Consider the following 16,746-nt stretch of genomic DNA (forward strand, 5'->3'; position numbering starts at 1 on the left):
ATTAATTTTGGGGTCACATCTTACAGTGGTATTTCAAGAAAATCTACCATTGTCTCACTCATGATGCATGATCCCAAATGAAAAAAGAAAATAAGGAAAAAATATTTCACAGTCTTTTTGCACACTTCCAGTTTTATAATCCCTTGAATACAATGAATGGACAAGAGCACTGTGGCAGCTTCAAAGCTGCAGTAAAATTTAGCTCAAGAAATAATGAGATTCAGTTTTTCAGATTCTATAAAAGAATAACAGAGACTTAGCTGGGCCAAAGATGTTACTCATTCTGTGAAATACACAAGAATAAAGATGGTCTTGACTCAGATTCTGACCCAAGTTTAAATAAAGGCCTTTTGCTTTTGAAAATAAAAAAAAAAAAATGGATGTTGAATTTTTTTAAAAAATAATATAAGTTTAAGGATAAAAACAACTCAGTAGGTCTCCAAAGATCATTCATTTTTTTGAACACTCAGGTCTTTTCTTTCCTCAGGAAAGGAAAATATAACCCAACAGCTTAAATCCAGCAATTTTCAACCTTTCCATTTGCAATCAGTCCAAAGACTAGAAAGTACATGTTGCACGATCATTTCTTCAGCTGTATGAGGTTATTCTCTGGAAAGATCTTACATTTAAAGTGAAGGAAATTTACATTTAAGAAGTTCATATTATTCTAAATATGTGCTTTATTTCAGGTTTTTTTGGTAAATGAAAATCAGTCACAAGAAAGATTCATTTTACCTATGCAGAATTTTTTTAAAAATAATTTTTACAAATTTCTTCTGCCAATATTTAAATTGGGAAATTAAAATTCTTATATGTGACTGGAAGTTAAATGTTGTTTCTGTTGTCTGCAGAAGCCTAATTGCTTGTGTACATTCCCCTCTGGTGGCAACTAGTAACTATTACAAAAAAGAGGACATAGTGCAAAAGGGAAAGAGAAATAAAAAGAAATACAAACTAGTTCACAAAAATAAATCCTTATTTTGCATTGTAAGGCTTCAAACATTTAGAAAGAATGAGCTCCTTTAAATATTCTTCAGCAGTAGTTAACAACTTATCTGCTTAATTTCACCTGATCCTCACTCAAAAAAAAACAAAAGAGAGAAGCTCTGTAAAAATAAAGTTAGGATAATAGAAAACCTTAAAACAGCCAACTTTTCTGGAGTATTTCTTGTGTTCTTACAGTCAACATTAATGACACTTCTTAATATTTTGTTAAATACTGATGAGTAATGAAAAACATGAAGCTAAGGAGTGGTGTCTCCAAAAAAGTCTTTGACAGTGAATCTCAAAAAAGTAAGCAATTATCTATTTGAGGATTATTTGCATAAGAGAAGTAAAAATGCTTTTAAAAATGTATTCAGCAGGGGAAAAAGAGCAGTAGAAATTATGGTAGCAAGAGTCAATGTTAGTGTGGGAATACTTACTGGATCCTTAGTGTTTGATTTGTCTGTCAGCGTCCCAGGAAAGGTGAGACCCTTGTGCACTCTGCCAGTGTCCCAGAGGGAACCTTCACTGGGCAGTCCTGCTGGGTGGGAAGGTGGTTCCACTGACTCAGTCAGGGAAACCAGCAGTGTAAGGGAGACCCCTCAGCAGATCTTCCTCTTTTGGACTGTGTTACCCGCTGCCAGCCACTGCTAGTGCCCATGAAGGACACACACCGACAGTTTATGAAGTAACACTCTTTATTCATGTAAAGTTGTGACAGCTTAAGGTTCAAAGGCTGTGGTGATAGTGCCTGACTGAAAAAAATGTGTTCAAAGGAATCCACAGACAAGCTGCAATCCCCAGTAAAATGTCCCGCCAGCAGAGAACAAGATTCTTGCCCAACAGGCATCACTGTGGGGGAGAAGACAGGTTCAGCCCCTTGGCTGATCCCAGCAGTTACGATGGACTCTTCCCTACTTTTCCCCCATTCTCAACTTACTTTTGTACTATTTCTCAGTGTTTAGGTGCAGCTTGAGTGACTCTGGTCATGCATACCTTTGTTACTGATTGGTGTAAAGTTCTCTCACTTTACTTTTAAAGATGCAGCTGTATCTGGAGAAATTTTATATTGCACCAGTTGCCAGGAAGAGTAACAACACACAACAGGCTTTCATTATCCTGTAGAAGCAGTACTCACAAGTAGTCCTGGTAAAGAGTGACTAACCATGTCCTTGCTGAATGACCTAGTGTTAAGCACCCAGACTGATTGGCTGCAATCATTACATTAAGACTCTTTTTTTACTTTAATGAGTTTTTGAGGCTTCTCACCCAATGGTAGTGTCAGATGTGGTTATTACATACTGTTATAGAACAACCCTAGTCAAGCTGAACGTGGACCTAACTTCTCTCATTTGTATCTTTATTATTATTGCTTCCTCTTCCCCTGTGGTATTGATAGGGGAGCCCTGGGAAATGTTAAAAATAGTCTTTGAAAAAGTTAGGCTTTGTGTTTTCTCATATCGCTGCACCTGCATAAGCAGTATGATAAATGATATAATTGTTAGATGTGATGATTGTTTAGTAATTAAATATAATTATTATATAATTATAAGAAGAATAATGAGAAACTATGTTGGAAATCTAAAGGGGGGCTATGTTTAGCTGAAATTTATGTATGCAATAGGACAATATAAGTTTAATAATTAACATGAAAGTTATATAACGATAGAGTATAAAAACACGATCATCTCGGATGTGTAGTCGAAATCAGATTTGGGTGGAAAAACTACCCCGATTCCCAGAGCTCTTAATAAAAAGCACCACATATAATCACTTATGTGATTATGTGTTTTTGAATGCTAACAGTATAGTACACATATACACACTTTGTTTATGTGTACCATATGTGCACACACTATCGCGCAATTTTCATCTGCTTAGTATAATGCCGATCATTTCACCTTATTGGAAAGGCCTTTATTTAAGTTTCCTGCTCTCTTCCCTTGTCTTTATACTTGAAGCATTTGCTTCCATGGTTTTCATTCAAAATTTCAGTATTCTAAACAATCTTACCATAACAGGCAGAACAAAAGAATTTTGTGATATGTTGCATTTGGTTAATCATGACTGTCATCAATTAACCTACAAAAATCATACATATTTGATTGACAGGATGAGCTGGGTATGTTAAATGAGGTGCACAGCTCAACCTGCAAGTAACTTTTCGCTTTGTCTCTATTTTCTATTTTCAGCAAAATCACGAAGCTTCTGTGTGTTGTCTGTTTGTCCATAATTATTTTTTCATTAGACCTACATTTAGCCATTGTTGTAATTTGCTGGTATCAAAATACAGAGCTGTATGCAGGGTATATGGTCACATTGCACAGCAGAGTTTTTTCTGTAAGGTATGATGCTCCAATGTCCTTGTCATTTTCTAGCTGATGGTTCTGCAAAGAGTAATTAAAATTTGCTTTTCCACAGTCATAAGAACTCCACTTGACACTCATTGGGTCCCCTTTTGGAGGGAAACAGCAGGCAGAAGTAAGTTTGGGGAGAACTATTTAATAGGTGTTATTCTCAAACCTTGATAAGTTAGAGAGATAACCAATCACCAACTCTATGAATTTTGATTTGGGCAAGTGCTGGATTCAGCACCATGGGGCAGTGCAACCCCAGCTTCTTACACAGACTACAGAACAAGAGGCTGAAGAGAAGTGCTGTGGAAAGGGACCTAGGTGCTAAGTTGAATGTGAGTGAACAGTGAGCCCTGGCAGCCAGGAGAGCCAAATGTGTGCTGGGATGCTTTAAGCACAGCACTGACAAGTGGTCAAGAAGGGGACTGTCCTGCTCTTCTCCACACTGATGCAGCCTCAGTTTGAGGACTGTGTGCAGATTTGGGCACCACAATATGAAAAAGACAATAAGATATTAGAGAACATCCAAAGGTGGGCCATGAAGATGGTGAAAGGTCTGGAAGGAAAGCTTTACAGGAAGAGACTGAGGCAATCTAGGTTTGCTCAGCTTAAAGTCGAGGAGACTTCATTGTGGTTTTCATATTCTCACAAGGAGAAGTGGAGCAGCAGGTATGGAACTCTTCAGTCTTGTGACCAGTGACAGGACACAAGAAAAAGGCATGAAGCTTAGTCAGGGTGGGTTTACACCAGGAAATATTTTTTACCCAGAGGGTGATTGAGTACTGGAACATGCTCTCCAGGGAAATGGACACAGCACCAAATCTGACAAAGTTCAAGAAACATTTGAACAACACTCTCAGCTGATGAGGTGTCCTGCACGGGGCCAGGAGTTAGATATTGATGATACTGATGGTCCCTTCCAAAGCAACATATTCTATGATTATATGATTTCTGTCTCCTTCTGACTCAGAACTTTCAAGTTACAAGGTAATGGTGGTCTACAACAATTTCGGTCAAAATGTCCAAGAAGTACATCATTAAACCAAGTCCCCAAATGTAGATACTTTCTAGATCTTTCTGTTTGCCATCTATTAGTATAACATATCCATATTTGGGTTTGGAGCACTACATTGAAATTAAGATTATTGGGATAGCTATTAACAACATTGCTATTATTATTCTCATTTGTGATGAGCAGTCCAGAACAATGCCTTAGTGAACATGAGTAAAACATTCATATTTTCCTTTAATACAACCCCTAACTTATCATTTAGAAGAGAGGAGTCAATCATTAAGTTCTTCAACTTTGTGAACTCCAAAAATTTGCAAAGATGCATTTTCAAAACACTTTAGGAAAAGCCATACAAAGTGTCCCTTCTAAAGGGAGGAGAAATTAAGAAAACCAGATGGTAAAAAAAGGAACTCTTTTCCCTTTCATCCCAGATGGAAATAGAAAATTGCTGTCCTGTAACTCTTCGTGTTTGACCTGTGAGAAATCTGCTGATGTGTGTACTTCATGTCCAAAAGGTAACATTTCAGCTTCCTTAGATAAGTTTGCAATGCCTATAGTGTTTAATATCCTACATGCTTCCAGAGAATGTTTTTATCAGTGGTCACTACAAAGTCCCTTAACAGCTTAAGAGGCAATCAGCCAATGAACAATTGAATTCAGGCAACCGGGCATGCCCTTAGCAATATGGGCCAAAATATTGTTGGTATTCTGTTGGGAATTTAGCTGCTAAGGACTGGAAAATTACAAAACCGTGGCAAATTCCAAGTCCTGCACCTGCACAGATAGCAGTGTCCTTGGGCCTAGCTGTGGTAGGATAACAAACAGTAAAAGAGACATGAGAAAAGAGAGATGTAACCCCTAAGGAATGAGGAAGAGTTTATGGTATAGTTTAACCAATAGATTGCTTAGCTTACAGGATATTCATAAGCTTATTACTTGCTGTAAAAGTGTCTGATGCTCTCTTCAATAAACGGAATTTGCTTATCATTCATATTGAGTGTCTGAGTCTCCCCTCAACAACAGTATTCCTTTTCTTTCCTTTCAATTAAAATTTGTCAGATACCATGCAGGAATTACTGAATAGGGATTTCTTCAGCAAGACATCCTAGATAATCCTGATGACTCCTCCTGTCGATGTCAGTGAGGTCTGAGCAAAATATTCTGGGAAATATCTTAAGAAAGCGTGTTTTATTCATGCTTTTAAGAATCAAAGTTGAATTTTGAGAAGTTGAAAGCTTTTCTTGTAGCCATCCAAGGCAGAAGTCTTTTAAATGTATGTCTAATTGATGTCTTTACCCCCCTGGGTTGCTCTTCTGCCAGGAAAATTTCTTATCCATGACACCTGTGTTTCTCTGTGCCCTTCAAAATATTTTGGCAACACTGCAAGTGGAAAGTGTGAGGAGTGCGGGCATGACTGTGAGGTGTGCTCTGACCAGTGGCACTGTCAGAAGTGTCAGGCTGAACAGAACCAGCTGCTCTTCCTCCACAAAGGCAGATGTTTACAGGAGTGCCCTGAGTAAGTAACCCCTCTTATATTATCCCTGATCTTTTCTCTGTGTTCTCTTTAAAGTTCAGATCCATTATTAAACTTTCAAGGAAGAACTTTATGTAACAAATGCTACCAGAAATTAAGGTAAATGTTGTTTTCACACTGCCTGAATAAACAGTATTTTCTTTTGGTTAGAGAAAAAGTAAAAAAATCAAAAGTGAAGGTAAGACATTAAATCCTATGAAAGATGGAACAGCTCTCAAGGACTTTAATAGGAACATGGTACTTCATGGCAAATGATAATAAAAATTCTAGACATCCTCCAGTTTGTTCCTTCCTCCTCCAAGTATTACATAGCAGAGATATAAACTCAGACAGTGAACATATTAGAGTCCTGATATGTAAATACAGTGCTTAATGATGTGTGTTTCTCTCTTTGGCTCATATTTATTTTTATATATTTTTACATGTGAAATTTAAAAATATTCCCATTTGACTGCAATAGATATTAGATCAGGCACATGAGAAGTTCAGGTACTCTTTTTTCTATGTTTTTTATTTTTAAATCAGCATTCATCTTATATATATATACATAAAACCAGTGCTATGCAGAAAAAAGTCTTGCTTTGTTAACCCTTTTTCTTCAGAAAATTGTGAAGCTCACATGTTTCCTGCAGTCTCTGCCACTGCCTTCCTGGTAATTTTGCTGAATATGTCACTGAGGGCCAGTGGAACAGGTTTTCTTCATGAAAAATCACAGTGAGTGTAAGATAATTGCAATGAAGACGACTCTACTTCAGAAGCAATTTTTAATATTAGAAACTGAGGCATATAACCATTAATTATGTTTTGACATCAATGTCTCTTGTCAGTACTAGTTTCCCAGTTATCCCACCTAGAGTCAGCATAACAAAATTAAAACTTTATATACCAGTAGTCATTTCAGATGTTATTATCCCACTTTTTTTCCCCTAATTCAAGACTGTAAATAATAGCTTCCCAGCAATGAGCAAAATTCACAGTTTAAACTCCAGTTTCAGACTCTGAGGTAAAGTTCTTGAGACACAACTACTCTCCACTGGAACAAAAAATGTGACTACATATTAAGGGGGTTGGCTTGGGTTTGGGGACATGTTTTTAAGGGATAAAAAGATTTTACTTAAATTTCTGACAGAGGAATTTTGAAAGACTGGGCTAACCAGGTACTCAACATTGGAACAAGAAAAGAGGACAGGACTGTGAGAAGTAGTTACAGGACCTTGAAAAAAGTTGGAAGATAAAAAATATGGGAATAGGTGACAGGCATGGCTCCTCCTATCTTTTATCTAACCTTGCTTCTAATGCATCTCCCCAGACTTTCTTTGGAAAAACCATGTCAAAGAACAGAAAGAGAAGCATCCTTCAATCAAGAGTAACAAATTTGTTAATATAAAGTACAGATTGTGGGAATACTTTCTGTCTTAACTTCTTATTTAGTTTTCATCAATGGCTCTGTGTATTAGCAACCATCTCAAAATGTCGACTTACCCATCCTTTAACCTTTCAACAATTTGATTCTGAGAGTGTAGACAGATTGAATTCAACATCTCCTCTATGCATCTTTACCTGAAGCAGAGGTGCAGATTTTTTTCTGTATTTATGACTAGTACTCCCAGCAGCGGCTCTCCATATTTGGTGTCACACCACAGATACCAGCAAAATGTACTCCCTCTTTGCCATCTCTAGCCTGCTGTCACTAAGGCAAGGCGTTATGTCAATATCCTGCTTTTCTTTGTTATTTTCAATCCCTGCCCTCATTCTTCCTACTCTTCACATTTCCAGAGTTGTCTCTTCTCTTTCTCCTCTCTAGAGCCACCGAGGTTACTCTTCTCTCTCTTTCCTTGATATCAGTATTGCAGGTCAGTTGCACAAGACTAGAGACTGCATGTTTTCCCAAATGTTATGTATCTTTCTATCTCATATACGGGGGAAATAAAGACATAAGAGTTCAACATCACTTAGACAGCAGGTTCAAGAAGAAAGGAAAGCCTTCATATAGCACTAACCATGTATACTTTCTGCTTTCAGACACAGGGGAAGTTAAGTGGAAGACAGGAAAAAAATTGTGTGAGAAACCTGTTCGATCTAGTGAAGTGTATATGCTGTGAGAGTCTCATTTAGAGCTGTAATTCTCATAGCCTGGAGTGACCAACAGTTTGTTTTGTGTTTTTTTCATTCCATAGGGGATATTTTAATGATTCTGAGACTTGCAAGGAATGCAGTGGATCCTGTAAGACATGCATGGGAAGTGCCACCCAATGCCTGTCCTGTAAAAGTCCTTTGCTTCTGGAGCACTGGGAATGTAAATCTACTTGTTCAGAGAAGCATTTTGCCTCTGAAGGAATCTGCAAACATTGCCCTGAAATGTGTCAGGAATGTATTCACAATGAAATATGCACAGGTATTACAAAGAACTGCTGTTGTGTAGAATAAAATCCATCTGGATCTGTCTGAAGAGAGACAGAAAACCAAATCTGAATTCAGTAATGTGCAAAGAAAAAAAAAAGTGATGTGCATATCATTGTTAATCTCTAAAATAGATCATGATGAGACTAAATGTACAATAATGATTTGTAAAGATTTCACATTGCTTTGCCTGGTCCTGCGGTTCTTCAGAGACACCTGCTAGTTTGATTTTATTTTTGAGCTAATGTATCCAACATTGAAAACTTGGATATGTGCACCAATGTGAAATACAGAATGTTTCTTTCCTAGCATAGTTGAATTCACATCTCTTTACCATTTTTGAAAATGACCACTCCTGTTAGAGAAAGAAACCCCTGCAAAGAAAGGTATTAGAAAAGTCTTTGGTACCCAGGTGAGGCTAAATGCAACCACCCTCCAAAATTACCCCTCACCCCACCCTCCCCAAAATATTAAGGATGGTTAATATTGAGCAAGCCATTCTAGAAACAAAAACATGGATGAAATAAAAAACCAACAATCAACAAACCAAACCATAAACAAACATATTAAACCCAATACTCACAATAAAAAAAACAACTTATTCACAGCTCTAGGCAAAGACAACCCTTTAGGTCAATACACTCTAGGTAAACTCATATTTCAATAATAAACGAAACAAAACTTCAGATATGTACATTCCTGATTTTGCAGGAAGTTCATAATGCAGAAAAATGTCAGAAAAAGGCCATATTAGTGTCAAATGGTTTGGTTAATATTACCAAAGCTGAGCAAGTGACTTTTTTTCAGAGTTCCTTGCTGTAACACAGAAGATACCATTTGAGGGTTGGGCCAATATAGGTCTTTTGGCAGAGAAAGATTTGAAAAAGGAGGTCCTATCTTCTCAAGGTGTTCAGTGATGACATACAATCCAGAATGTAATGTTTCCTAGCACCCACCTTCTCTTGCACTTAGGTCAGAATTTGCTGTCCACTTGCTTACTGATGTTCTGCTGTCCCCTGCAGAGTGTATGGATGGGTTTTTCCTGCACGACGGGAAGTGTGTACAGGAATGCCCTTCACGCTTCTACCCTGAAGACAAGCATTGCTTTCCCTGCCATGCTGACTGCACGGACTGCAATGGGCCAGAGTCTGATGACTGCACAGCATGCACTTACAGCGTATTTTATCTCTACAATGGCATGTGTTTTAAAGCGTGCCCTGAGGGGAGTTATTATGAAGAAGCCACCAAAGACTGCCAAGGTTGGAAACTGTTGTTTTCCCCAGAGGAGTACTGAGATACAAGTGGGTCTATTTAAGGTCACCCCCTAAGGGCCTGCGTGTGACAGCTAATGTTGTTACCAGTGTCTTAGAGTTGATGAGGACAGCAAAGGCAGAAAAAGAATCTGGCTTATTGTAGATTAGCAAAAATTAAAGAAAGTGGAGAGGGAGGTAGCCAGGATACTTATGTTTATTATTCAAGGCAACCATTGTGGTAAAATGCAGAGAATGGCTACAGAACCACTGAGAATTGCTGGAGACACTATTCACTGTTGCAGTGAAAAGCAGTGTTGATGCAAAAGCAAACCTAAGGAATTCCTTGCATAAGATTAAAGATTACTTCCCACAGGCTTTCATCCTGAGATAAGAGCTGTTCCTTCAAAAATTAAAACTGTAATAACACTCTGAGATAAATTCAAAAAGGTGAAATTCCTACTGTTTGTCCTTTTCAGCATGCAACAGGACATGCCAGACTTGTTCCTCTTCCACCACCTGCCTAACTTGCAGAAATGGGTGGATATTGAACCATGATGGGCACTGTATGTTATCTGGATACTGTTCTCCCACTGAGTACTACCTTGAGGAAATTCAGACCTGCAAATCTTGCCACAAGAAATGCTTCCACTGCTCAGGACCTACTGAACACCAGTGTCTTAGCTGTGCAAATAACCGGTATCTTCTCAGTAAGTATCTCTCTACTGCCTCTAGATTTCACTCTACACAGAAAGCATGGAATAGACAAGTTTTTGTCATATTTGCAAAGCATTTGGGCTGCATCAACGAATCTAAATACTGCAAGGAGGACATGACAAGTCGTTAAATTGTGCAGAGATAATTTCTTCAGCAGGGCTATGTGGAAACTTTGTGAGGCAGGGCTTGCCAGGGTTCACAAGACTAATGCAGGATTTCTAAATAGCAGCAAACACCATGACTGAACAAAACGTGGATGTTTCACTTAGTTGGTATGTACTCTTCTATTGTTTCCTACGAAGACTTTAAAAGAGAGCTATACTTAGGTTTGTTGTTGTTGTTGCTGCTGTTAATGTATCTATAAAACGTGCACATTTTCATGTTGGCTTCTTTAATCCCTGCAGCAATCTGATGAGCAAAGGAATACTTAACCAACTGTTAAAAGTGATCACTAAGACAGCATCTAATGGGTGGCTAAGATGCAAAATTACTTTCCTAACTTTGGAGGTCAGAGTAGGTTTAAGACTGTACAGTCTCAGAAACAAACAGGAAAAAAATTCTAAAATCCCCATAATAAAACATTTCTTCTCTACATATTCTTCTAAAAGCAAACAAAAATTTTAGAAAATCATTGGGAGAAAAATGTAACAGAAAAAAAAATTAAATAATTCTTCATGCAAGAAAGAGCTAAAAACCAGTGTAAATTAAAAGTGAATATAAGCTTTTTTAGTCTAATTCTAAAGCAGATTTTACATTCCTGTATTTCTGAGACCTGGCATCAGACTTACCTTTTTTATCTACACACTGCTGTTTTGCACCATTACAAATGGTAAAGTTGATGGACAAATGCAGATATTGGAACTGAGAATAAAATGAAAAAACCCTGAACCTGAAAGTTCCTTTGCCCAATTGCAACCCAAACAGCAAAATTATCAAGACAAATATGTAGCAAGCACAAGCAGCTTGTAATCTACTACTTTATTAGCTTTATGCACTTGCAGCTAATTCCAACACTACTAACTTCTCATTCAGGATTCCTACTACGACTGAAAAAAGTGGGACCTACCTGGCTTTGCAGCATTAAAGACACTTAATTCGATAACATAATGTAGAAGCCACAGACAAGGGTAAAGATCAGTAAACAGATGTCATTAAATCTCAAATTTACCATCTGATTCATCATCTACACAGAATGAAATTAGATTGATGCTTAGAGTGAAATATATGGAAAACAGCAATGCAGATAAAAACCTGCCTTACTACTTTTGATTATACAAAGGAAATCACATCTGCTGTTCATTATTATGCTACTTTATTTTTCACAAAGATAAAAATTTGCCTATCTTGAAGAGCTTGCCAATATGCATTAACCAAAGAAATGAGGACTGAAGAATTTACAAAAATCAAAAAGTAATTACTGTTCCCCAACACTGGGTTTTCTTGTTCTGATACATTATCTATCAGCACCTCAGGCTGTTTGCTCTAATACAGCTGCATGAGATGTTTTATAGTAGCAAATACTGAATATGATGTGCTACTTTGCATTGTTGTCTCTGCAGACAGAACCTGTGTTGAAACATGCCCAGATGGATATTATGCTGACAGCACAGAGAGGCAATGTTCTGCATGCCACAGCACCTGTGACACTTGCACTGGGAAACACAGCTCACAGTGCCTTTCCTGCAAACTGGGTTGGTACAGACAAGGAAAAGGATGTGTAACCCATTGTCCAGCAGGGTAAGACCCAAGATCTTGTGCTAAGAGCTGCATCACAGAGAGAGATTTGAGAAATTAGATCACTGCAGCATTCCATGTCAGTCTGAAATAGAACTGAGTTTTGTTTTCAGGAGAAAATTTCTTGTATTATCACAGTACTCTAATGGTGGAACACCTCCCTTCCATGTAGAAAACTCCAAAATTGGTGCCCAGATGGGGACTGCTTAGATGCGGTGTGGACATGCTCAGAATATGCTCTTGGCTATTTCTGTACAGCACAGTGTGAAACAGAACAAGTATACCAAGTTATAGGTCAGTCAGCCTGAGCACAGGCAGAAGAGCCTCCAAGCAAACTCTGGCCTCCATTTAATGAGGAGAAGTTTGGATAAGGTTATATTTTTTTTTGTGTTGATTTAAAGCTTACAGTGGGTGATAACAAAAACCATTAAAACGTCTTTGAACTGAGCACTCATAATTCTAGAGAGAAGCTTTACAATTAATCCATTTCAGTTCAAAATGTGAATTCAGTGTTTTGGGAAATTCAGTTTTGACAAATTCAAATTTAGAATGTTAGCCTATGATTTCTCTTTCAGGTCCATTTAAATTAAAACTAGAGTTCAATAGATCACACTGGCTGTCCCTCCCATTAAACTGGAAAACTCTAATGACCATATCTCAGCAAAATCACACACACCTTCTCTACTTCCAATACTTTATATCTCAATTCAACTCAGATTTTAGAATTTTTTGCTGTAAAAACTATACAGAGTTGCGCTTTGTAGCTGAATTCCAATGGCCAAAGGGAATGAAATTAATTCTATTTCCACTGAGAATACAAACACCTGTGTTCATTTTAGTATGATTTTTATACATGGATGTAATCATGATAAAAAGCTAAGGATTAAAAAAAAGTTGGTTTTTCTATCACTGCTGGCCTTTATGCCTATCTGATCTATCGCAGGTATTTTGCACAAAATTCCACTGGATCATGTGAGAGGTGCCACAAGAGTTGTAAGGAGTGTACGGGGCCTCGAGCCACAGACTGTCTTTCCTGTAATACGTATTTCTACCTGCTGCACACCACGAACGAATGTGTTAGCTCTTGTCCTCAGTACTACTACTATGAAAACAAGGACAACAACGTCTGTGAGAGATGCCACTCTTCCTGTTTAACTTGTGACGGTAAGAATATATGTTCTGCTTTCAGCAAAAAAAGGGGTCATCAAAACACCTGGAATCTCAGCTCCATGATCTGGGAACACTTCACAAAGATACTAATCACATATAGTGCTACCAACCTGTCCATGACTCTGGGTGTCCATCACCCACAGTGGGTGATGTAGACCTCTCCCAGGGGCTGCTGAGCTTTTCCTGTCCATTGGTGACTTGTTGCACGCATGTTCCATTGATTCATTTCTACTGCATTGATAACTGAGGTGAAATCAAGTATATGAATTTCTGCCAAGCTTTCTTCAGAACTGCTTAAAGCAGAGAGCACAAACAGAGAGACAGCCACTTAACAGGGAGGATTAGGACCAAGTCACATGTTGCCAAGTCAGTGAACGTAAAAAAATGGAGAACGGTAATGAATTTACCATCAGCCAGGACTCTCATAAAAATGCTCATCATAAAAAAATGGGCTTACAGCGATGGACCCCATTTTTCACATGAATATTAAGAATGACTGAAAAATATCTCACTCCTTGAGCTGCCCTACTGTCTGTTACTCCATGAAAGCCAAGGAACTTAATTCCAACTACACATCTTTACAGCCTACAATGGGAAGAGTAAAGACACATAAAGCACATCTCTAGATTGAAAGGAAAACTGAAATCAAAAGCACAGTGACGTTTGTTGCTTTTAATATAATTATGTATTTCACACAGTTAATTTTCAGAGACTGTCTATTTTGCTCTGTGAGACAGTGGTTTTAGTTTCTCAATTTTCCTTATTAAACCACTTCTGAAACAAAAAGCATTAATCCTCTTGGACCTATTTGGTTTCCTTTTTTACCTGAACAACACAAGATTATAGCTAATGGGTTCCATGCTGCAGCTTAGAAGAGCATGCATTGTAACACACAAACTGTTTTGGATAGTGGATATACTGGATAGTACAAATAGCTAATTGCAACAAAATTATACATGAAGCACTTAGAATGAAGCCACATTCAAGAATGTTTACAATCTAATTGTGTAACAATATTATGAAAATTAGCAGAAATGTTTGTTTTGATTTGCAACAAAAAAGATAGGCATTTTAATTTACAGACCACCTCCTGTGTTTTTCACATTATTTGGCATAAATACTACAGGACAGAATTTTTAATCATCATTAAAAAGACAGAATTATAAAACACAAGCCAGTCTGAAATGCATCTGCATTGCTGATATATCAGCAAAGAGCATGGTGTCTCTTTGTCAAGAGCAGTAAGGAAAATCATGCATTGCACAGTAATTTAGGAAGTCCTCTGTGTTATAAAAGGTTACTTTCTTCAGCAGTTTAATGCTTGCTAATGTCAGTTCCTTGCATTTTCATTTCTTCCTTTCAGACAATGGCAGAAAATGTCTGTGTGCAGGGAAATGGATGGATGCATCTTGACACTTAGGACAAACCCATCCCCTCAGTGTTTCACAGAAATACTGCATGCAGCATCTGTCTTTAAAATGAGTCTTTGACACACAAGGTGCATATGGTCCTCTGGCTGTACCTAATGAAAAATGGTTTATTTCTTATGCAACTAAACAAGTTATTTTTCTATTCAAATATAAACATCGCTTAATTCATGGTTGTCTGAAAATAGTTAAGAGGGCAAATAAGTATGGATTTTGTGAAGGACAGAATTTGGAGAAAGTTCTCCACATTTTACCTCAGTGCTCTGATCTAATTTATTTTCCTGAATATATCAGAGGTTCCCTGTACAACTGATTGTGAAATCATCTTTTCATGACTATCAAAACACTTAAGAAATAAATTTTGTTTGCACATAAAACCCCAGGACTAGGCACAAGCTTTTTCTAATACCAACTGACAAACATACTTTTGCTTCATAGCAGTGGTCAGTGTAATTTTTAAAGGAAGTTAACCGACATTTCCTGTTGTAATATTGTTGTTTTGTTTGCCTGTCTAGGGAAGGGAGCACTCAGCTGCACATCTTGTGTATGGAGCTACAGTTTGTTAAATGGAATGTGCAACTCAGACTGTTTCGTAGGTGAATACAAAGTCCAGGAGACTCCAGGACAAAAGGTAGCTACTTCAAGGATTTTTGTACAAAATACAAACAGCACGTGGCTCTTCTATGAGTTTTTAATGGTGCCTATCTTTAAGTATGCTTACTTTTTCTTCTTTTAGCAGAGGAAGCCTTGTTTCTCTTTCTGGGGTTTCCCTATAGTCAACAAAGATATCAAAACCACATGAACAAATCTATTTAAGTTCTATTAATGATACAGTGGTTTTTTCTTCCAATATAACAGATTTCCTCTTGGATTTCTGATGCTTTTTCTGTAAGAAATCCTTCTGCATTTTTGATTGACAGCTTTTCTGGCCAAAAGCTCTAGTAGAAGGATAGGCTGAAATTAACACAGCTGTATATTTAATTGAATAGGATAAGGTTTGGGTCTGCACCATAAGCCTGGGCATTCCACCTTCCCGATTTCCACACCAATTGCCTTCTAAAGATATTTATTCAAGAATATAGCAGCAAGGCATGCCTGAGATGCTACAAACCCTGGAGTCTCTGTCCTATAATATCTTCTTGACAGTCCTACTTCATAGCACTGATCTGAGAAAACAGCATTATTTGAGGCTGGGGACCACACAGGTGTGCAGATCTTTGCAAGAGCTTTGAGTCTAAGAAATTAACAGCAGCTATGATCCTGCAATCTTGCATGGGTTCTTCCATCCAGGATAAACAGCCTTGCAATCCTAACTGCAAATGTGGTGAAAGTTTATTGGAGTCTCCAGATGTTCACAGTGAAGATGTGCCATGGCCAGGAACTGTGAGCATTGCAAATACTGAAACCACTGACTTCAGACCATTCTGCAAGGCAGGTGTGATCACAGTGACCACTGGTAGTCTCTGTAAAGAGAGGTCCCCAGAAGCCTGGACTTTATGAAGAGTATTTGAATCTAAGCTGTTTCCATAGGAAAAAAAAGCCACATAATTTAAGAGTAATCGGTTTTGCTAAAAAATTTCCAACCACCTTTAATTCTTACTTCTGCTTCTTCTGGGTAAAGAGAAAATTCATACTCTCAGCTTTTACCCAGAATATTTCATATTGCTTCTTCCACATCACTTACTTTTTTGACCCCAAAAGCTTAAAAGAATGAGTGAATTTTAACATCCTGCTTAGCTAGGTGAGATCTCTAAGCTTTTACAACACTTTACATCCCACAAGCAGATCACTGAGAAATCAGAAAACAGGAAATTTTGAATTTGGTATTGTGTCTTCACATTGACACTCACGGTGCCTAGAAATGACAACCATGATGGTCAATGATAGGACAGAACTGCCAGGTCAGGTACAAATCACACAAAATTGGAGGTGCATTGCTTGTGTTCTGTGTTTGAAGGAGAGCAAGCCCAAGTGTGAGAGATGTGACAGCTCATGCGTTGAGTGCAAGGGACCTGGTCCTCTCAACTGCACAGTCTGTCCAGCCAGCATGCAGCTCTTCCTGGAGGAAAGCCGCTGCCTGCCCTGCTGCAGCAACACTGACCCAGCAGAAACCCCAGAGTGCTGTGACTGCAGTGAAACACAAGGTAGGACCACGCTGAAAAGC

The 16,746-nt window shown here is 38.0% G+C and overlaps 1 protein-coding gene across 1 annotated transcript in view; it reads left to right on the plus strand.

Annotated features, from left to right (window-relative positions):
• The window catches only part of PCSK5 (proprotein convertase subtilisin/kexin type 5), a 222,349-nt gene that overhangs the window by 204,542 nt on the left and 1,061 nt on the right, over nt 1-16,746 (plus strand). Inside the window, exons 28-36 of the mRNA XM_074533214.1 lie at nt 4,782-4,865; nt 5,671-5,866; nt 8,062-8,279; nt 9,307-9,543; nt 10,014-10,244; nt 11,811-11,988; nt 12,929-13,149; nt 15,098-15,213; nt 16,540-16,726. Coding sequence (XP_074389315.1) covers nt 4,782-4,865; nt 5,671-5,866; nt 8,062-8,279; nt 9,307-9,543; nt 10,014-10,244; nt 11,811-11,988; nt 12,929-13,149; nt 15,098-15,213; nt 16,540-16,726 — 1,668 coding nt within the window. The remainder of the gene's footprint in view (nt 1-4,781; nt 4,866-5,670; nt 5,867-8,061; nt 8,280-9,306; nt 9,544-10,013; nt 10,245-11,810; nt 11,989-12,928; nt 13,150-15,097; nt 15,214-16,539; nt 16,727-16,746) is intronic.

The sequence above is a fragment of the Zonotrichia albicollis genome, chromosome Z (assembly GCF_047830755.1).
Source record: "Zonotrichia albicollis isolate bZonAlb1 chromosome Z, bZonAlb1.hap1, whole genome shotgun sequence".
Taxonomy (NCBI): Eukaryota; Metazoa; Chordata; class Aves; order Passeriformes; family Passerellidae; genus Zonotrichia; species Zonotrichia albicollis.